Genomic DNA, 6,278 nt, shown 5'->3' with positions numbered 1-6,278 from the left:
TTTTTTTACCTTAAACCGCATAAACACATTTCATTACACCAAATACACAAAATAATGTTCTTTTTAACAACATCATATGACCCCTTTAACCTAATATGGCCTAATATGGTCAATAAATGGCATCTTAAATTAAATTTTTTAATTGTCAAAAGTTAATGTATGATCTCTACGTGTGAAAACAATCCTTCGTACACTTTTATTGTGGTTTTTGAAAATTATTCCATCAAGCAAATCAACCAGTCACCGACTTCAGGCTTACGGTGAATAAATAGCAGAAATCTTAAACTGTTCTATGTGTGAAAACAATCTTGCACTGTCTTAGAGGAAAGAGACAGTTTTTATTGTACATTTTGGACATATACTCTTATAAATAAATGTTCGTCATTGGTATTAATGGTTCCACGAAGAACGTTTGACATATATGGAACCTTTGCATTGCATAAAATGTTTTTTTTATATGAGGAAAATTATTTAGATTATTAAATGTTCTTTTTTGGGGGGATCAATGTTTTATTGTTTTTGCATAGAAAGGGTCATATACAATTGTCCAAAATCTTCTTCACAATAAACAGAACAAGCTGACCATTAGAATGATTTCTGAAGGATCATGTGACACTAAAGACTGGAGTAATGATGCTGAAAATTCAGTGCTGCTTCACAGAAATAAATTATATTTGAAAATACATTAAAATAGGAAACCAATATTAGAAATTTCAATAATATTTCACAATACTACTGTTTTGTTCTGTATTTTTGATCAAATACAGCCTTGATTAGCTTGATGAGAAAAAAAAAACATTAAAAATCTGATCTTTTGCTCTTAAAAAGATTTGTGCTTTATTTTTTTTAACAAATCAAGAAACAAATTCTGATTGTATTGATTAAACTTTAGATCTACACATTCAACAAGTTTGACTTCAACGTTTGTGTATTTTTTTTCCCCTTTCGCTTTAGTTTCTCCCCAGTGTTTGCGTGCGATTGATGACCGAAAACAGGAAAAAACAGTGTGGTTGGTTCTTCAGATTTGGTAATAGTGTAGGCATCAAGAGAAGGTGAGGTAGATAAAGAGGAAGAGCTGCGCGATGGCGTCTACCTTGGCGGTTCTTCTGCTCCTGTCTGCAGGTTTATTCACGGTAAAAGCCGGTAAGTTAGGCTACCTGTTACAAAAATCTAAAGAAACGCTTTAAACTTAGATTTGGGCAGTTTACCGATGGCTGAAAATAATTTATTCAGCACTTGAGAGGAAAAAAATCACGATGTTAATGTTATAAAGTCCGTTCTCTTGAATCATCGGATGGTCTTTTATGTGTCGTATTTCTACTGTTGTTTCAGGTTTTGGTGAGAACTGTGAGAGCTACTACACCATCTATAACGAGTACAGGCCTGGGTTTAAGTGCTTTTTTCAGTACTGCTGTGGAAACTGTGATAACAGATTCTGCTGCCTCAGTGAACATTTGAAGTTAACCGAGTCTGTTCAAAGCCTCTGCGCTATGTAAGGAATTGTATGTCATTTCTTTCTTAATAAAATGGTCCATTAGATCTTTTTATACACGTCATGATTATCTTTCACTCAAACTTGAAACCCTATCTTTTCTAACATTTGTTAGTTGAGGTTCTGTCTTTCATTTTTCTTGCACCAACCCACCATTTCCTACAGAGCTAGGTTGTGGTATTTTTCTCTGAAATGCAGTCTGCAAAATGCATCCTCCAGATTGGTGCCTGTTACTCTTTTAACTGTCACTTTGTTATTTAAGCAGGGCTTGACTCTTACCTTTTCCCCTTTGAATCGTGATTTGATGTTGTATATTTTTAACAATCCAAGCACAAAGCAAATTAACCAGTGCAGTAACCAGTGCGTTAATAAATAAACATATTTGAATAAATGAAGTGGTAATTAATAACATTTTAATATATAAATAAGATTGTATATATACTAGATGCTAAAGAGTGTTTCTAATGCTTGTTGCTTCATGTGTTTGTCTGTCTAACAGCAGAAACAGTGAAACACTTACCATTGTCTTGATAGTAGTGGGGGTTGTGTTCCACATTATTGTGTTCATCATCTGCTGCTTCTGCCCCTGCTGCTGCATCTATAAAATGTGCAGGAAACCCAGACGTAAGTGTTTTAGTTTGCAAAAAACGGAAAATGTACTCACTCTCAGGCCATCCAAAATGTAGATGAGTTTGTTTCTTCATGGGAACAGATTTGATCAAATGTAGCATTACATCACTTGCTCACCAATGGATCCTCTGCAGTGAATGGGTGCCGTCGGAATGAGAGTCCAAACAGCTGATAAAAACATCACAATAATCCACAAGTAATCCACACCACTCTAATTTATCAATTAACGCCTTGTGAAAAAAGCAGTGTTTGTAAAAAAAACAAAAAAAAAAAGCAAAAAGCTGTGTTTGTAAAAAAACAAATCCATCAAGGCATTTTTAACATTTTTAAAACCGTCACTTTTGGTCAAAATAACCATAATATTGCTTTCTCCAGTTAAAAAAAAAAAGGTCTTGTCTGAATCAGGAGAAAAATCGGTAGCACTTTATTTTACAGTCCTGTTACTCATGTACATACTGTGTACTTATTATAGTAATTACAATAACTAGGTAATAACCAGGTACTAACCCTGAACCTAACCCTACCCCATGTAGTTACCTTATGCTACCAGGACTTTCTTAGGTAGGTACACTTTAAGTACACTGTAAGTACATGTACTGTAAAATAGAGTGCAACTTCAAAATCTGCACAGATCAAGCACCGGTTACGAGCGAAAAGAGTTCTAACTGTTCTAAAGAAATATGTTGTTGCATTTTGAAGTGAGAGACAACAGGAGATGGACTTTTACACTGGAGGAAGTGTTAAGGATTTAAGTTAAAAACGTCTTGATGGATTCGGTCCTTACAGACATACTGATTTTTGCTTCACAAAATGTTAATTGATGGACTGGAGTGGTGTGGATTAGTTGTGAATTATTGTGATGTTTTTATCAGCTATTTAAACTCTCTTTCTGACGGCACCCATTCACTGAGAGGATCCATTGGCGAGCAAGTGATGTAATGCTAAGTTTCTCCAAATCTGTTCTCATGAAGAAACTAATTCAGCTACATCTTGGACAGCCCGATGGTGAACAAATATTCTGCGCGTTTTCATTTTTGGGGCGAACTGTTCCATTATGGGGATTATACATTATTTAGGGGCTGGTAAAATTGAATTATACATTGATTTCTGTCTTGTTTTTTTCCCCCTCAGCTGTGGCAGGAGCCCATGTAACTACAGTCACAAATACACATTTCATTCAGCAGCAGCCTGTAATGCAGGGGGCCCAGTGCCCACAATACCAACCAGTGCCGACTCAACCGGGTTACGGTCAGCCAATGCAGACGGGACCATATCAGGGACAGCCATATGCACCAGGACCCCCACCCTCATGTCAAGTGGCCTGTAAGAACACCTAGTACTCGACAGACTGAAACCATGTAGTAGTCTTTTCTGTGAAAGTAACAATTTTTTTCCGTTTCCAGTGAGTCCTGGATATCCCACTAGTCAGAGTGCATATGACGGAGGCCAGGCCATGTACCCCATGCAGCCGCCTGCCCAGCCGGGTGTCGCTTATATGCCTTCACAGACATCGAATCAGCTGGCCTACAACCCCGCCTACGTGCAGCCACCAAACATCGGTTACTAAACCGCAACCGTCTGTCACATCAGACATTGCTGCATTGTGGAGGTTGACGCACTTTCGCGAGGCAGTAAGAATGTGCCCAATTTAATGTGGATTATACAAGACTAGTGGATGTGTTATAGTCAGGGTTATTACAGTTTTTTTTTTTTAAAGGTGCAGTGTGTAAATTTTAGCGGCATCTAGCGGTGAGGTTGCGAATTGCAACCAACGGCTCAGTCCCCCGCTCACCCCTCCCTTTAGAGAAGCTAAGGTGGCCGATACAGGACTAAGATGTCTTCGGTAAAGACAGCGGAGAGCAATGAGATTTCTTTACAAAGGTAAATTAAGGAATTATATTTACTTAATTATTAATAAATCGATGTTATTGCGAATATTAATGTACTTGTTCATCATTGTGTCAGTGTTTTATTCGCAAGAACAACAAAGTGACGAAACGCGCTGTGTAGAGCAGTTTGTCCGTTTAGGGCTACTGTAGAAACATGGTGGCGACTTCCATGTAAGGGGACCCGCGGTGTATGTAGATATAAATTGCTCAATCTAAGGTAATAAAAACATAACGGTTCATTAAGTAAGGTCTTTATACACCTCTGAAAACATAGTTATGTATATTATATTGCATTTCTGTCAATAGATCGATGTAAGATCGATTGCATCTTTAAATTTGAGTTATTTTGTGTTATTACTTTTAATTTCTTTCAGTTTAGTTTTCACTCTGTGGCAAACTGGAAAAATTATTTTAGGAATTGTAAATAAAGCAAAGATTACTAGTAAGTTTTTACAAGAAAATGCCATTTCAGTCTTTCTGCTTTATACTTTCTGCAAGCAATGAGTGAATCGTTTTAATGCAGTTTTAGTTTTTTCTACTTTCAGTATTAATTATTCTAGTATTATTTTAGTACTAAACTGTACTGTTACACAATATAAAATTCAATATACTAAACAGACTAAAATCTAAAATATAACTCATCATTTTTATTAGATTTTTGTTAGTTAATGTTCTTTCGTTTCAGTTTATGAAATTCTGTTATTGAGTTTTCATATTTTCATTACACAGAAATACAAACGTATTGGGTTTTACATTTCAAATGGCAGTGATGGTGATTCTGTTTAGAGAAAGTGTCGACAATTTTCCAATTTTGAGATTTTTTCCTTTGAGGGTCCAAAATGCAACCGCGTTTGAATAACAATGACTGTCACAAAATTTCCACAATTATGTCATGAGTCCCACTGACTTTCTGTAGCAACAAGTTTAAATGCACATGCAAGATTTTAAGCACAAAATGGCTGTCAAGGTAGGAAAAAGGGTTACATTTTTGATCATGCAACCTTTGTTAAAGCATTAGGGGAAAACACTGTCATTTGCAGTTCCTTTTCAGATTGTAATATATTGTTTCAGGTGACATTGTTTTTTTGAGACGCAGCCTATTTGTTTAACGGCTACACATTTTGTAAATGTTTAACTGTTGTTTTATATGTTTTTATGTTTAAAAGATGTGAAAAATATATTTTAAAAAGGACGACTCAAGCTCAACAAAGTCGTCCAAGCCTTCTGAAGAGTTTGGACAGTCTTTTATGCAATGTTTGGTGCACTTGCAGCACTTGAATGTATACGGCGCCCCCTACTGGTGAAATAAAAAAGAAACGTTCTTTAGTGTTTAGTCTTTTTGTTTATGTATTTAAATATTTTAAAATTTTGTGTACAGGCTTTTTACTCTTTTTTTCATAGATTAGTAGAGATATATTCTTTTTATTGTTTTGAATATGATGCTAAGTATGCTTTAAATATGTTCCCAGAAATCATAATTTACTCTTTTTAATAATCATAATTTGATCAACCTTAGTACAAAATGAATACCATATTCATTTACCATAGTATTGGTAAACTCCAACCCTTATGAAAATTAACCACTTTATAGTTTTATAGTAAAAGTGTAGTAACTATGTTTTTGTTTGTTTGTTGTTTTTTTGCATATTGACTGCCATTTGTATAACCACAGTTATGCTACAAATACAATAGTTAAAATATGGTGTAACAAAACCATGGTTAATTTGTGGTTACATTGGTTTAACTACTGTACCCATGGCTTTTTTGTTTTTATCTGTAGTAAAACCATGGTAAATTTTCGTAAGGGAAGGTTCAAAACACTAGACATAAACATCGTTGTGGAGACGTTTATGCAGATCTAAAGCGTTTTTACGATTTTCGATTCACACTTTACTTTACTTTACTTTTACTTTTAGTCATTTAGCAGACGCTTTTATCCAAAGCGACTTACAAATAAGAAAAAGTAATTAAAACTAAAAGCTAAAACTCTATAAATACTATATATATATACACACATTTAAGAAAATAAAAGAAATTAAATAAAAATGACAAATGCATACAACAACATTTCAAAACTAAAACATTTAAATGAAAACAAAAAAAAATAAAGCTAAAAACAAAAAATATTAAAAGAACAAAAGGTATGAGTATAATAATGATTCTAACATAACACTAAGCCAAACACCAAAAAAACAACTACATATGTGTATGTACAACCATACACATATACATGTACATATATATAAATACATTCAATATATATATAT

General features: G+C 34.4%; 1 protein-coding gene and 1 long non-coding RNA gene across 2 annotated transcripts in view; one reads left to right on the top strand and one right to left on the bottom strand.

Annotated features, from left to right (window-relative positions):
• Positions 1–971: 971 nt before the first annotated feature.
• LOC107756008 (protein shisa-5-like) lies at positions 972–3,871 on the top strand. Its single transcript, XM_016572975.1, has 5 exons — positions 972–1,143; positions 1,333–1,492; positions 1,992–2,116; positions 3,254–3,445; positions 3,526–3,871. The coding sequence occupies exons 1-5, from the start codon at positions 1,083–1,085 to the stop codon at positions 3,687–3,689; spliced, it is 702 nt and encodes a 233-aa protein (XP_016428461.1). The 5' UTR covers positions 972–1,082; the 3' UTR covers positions 3,690–3,871.
• LOC107756010 (uncharacterized) overlaps positions 2,030–6,278 on the bottom strand; it is a 7,728-nt gene continuing 3,479 nt past the window's right edge. Inside the window, exon 3 of the long non-coding RNA XR_001641765.1 lies at positions 2,030–2,090. This is a non-coding gene — a long non-coding RNA (uncharacterized LOC107756010). The remainder of the gene's footprint in view (positions 2,091–6,278) is intronic.

The sequence above is a fragment of the Sinocyclocheilus rhinocerous genome, unplaced genomic scaffold (assembly GCF_001515625.1).
Source record: "Sinocyclocheilus rhinocerous isolate Xijiao unplaced genomic scaffold, SAMN03320098_v1.1 scaffold1283, whole genome shotgun sequence".
In the NCBI taxonomy this organism is placed as follows: Eukaryota; Metazoa; Chordata; class Actinopteri; order Cypriniformes; family Cyprinidae; genus Sinocyclocheilus; species Sinocyclocheilus rhinocerous.
Note: the sequence above shows the minus strand (reverse complement) of the source record. Positions and strands in the feature narration are given on the sequence as shown.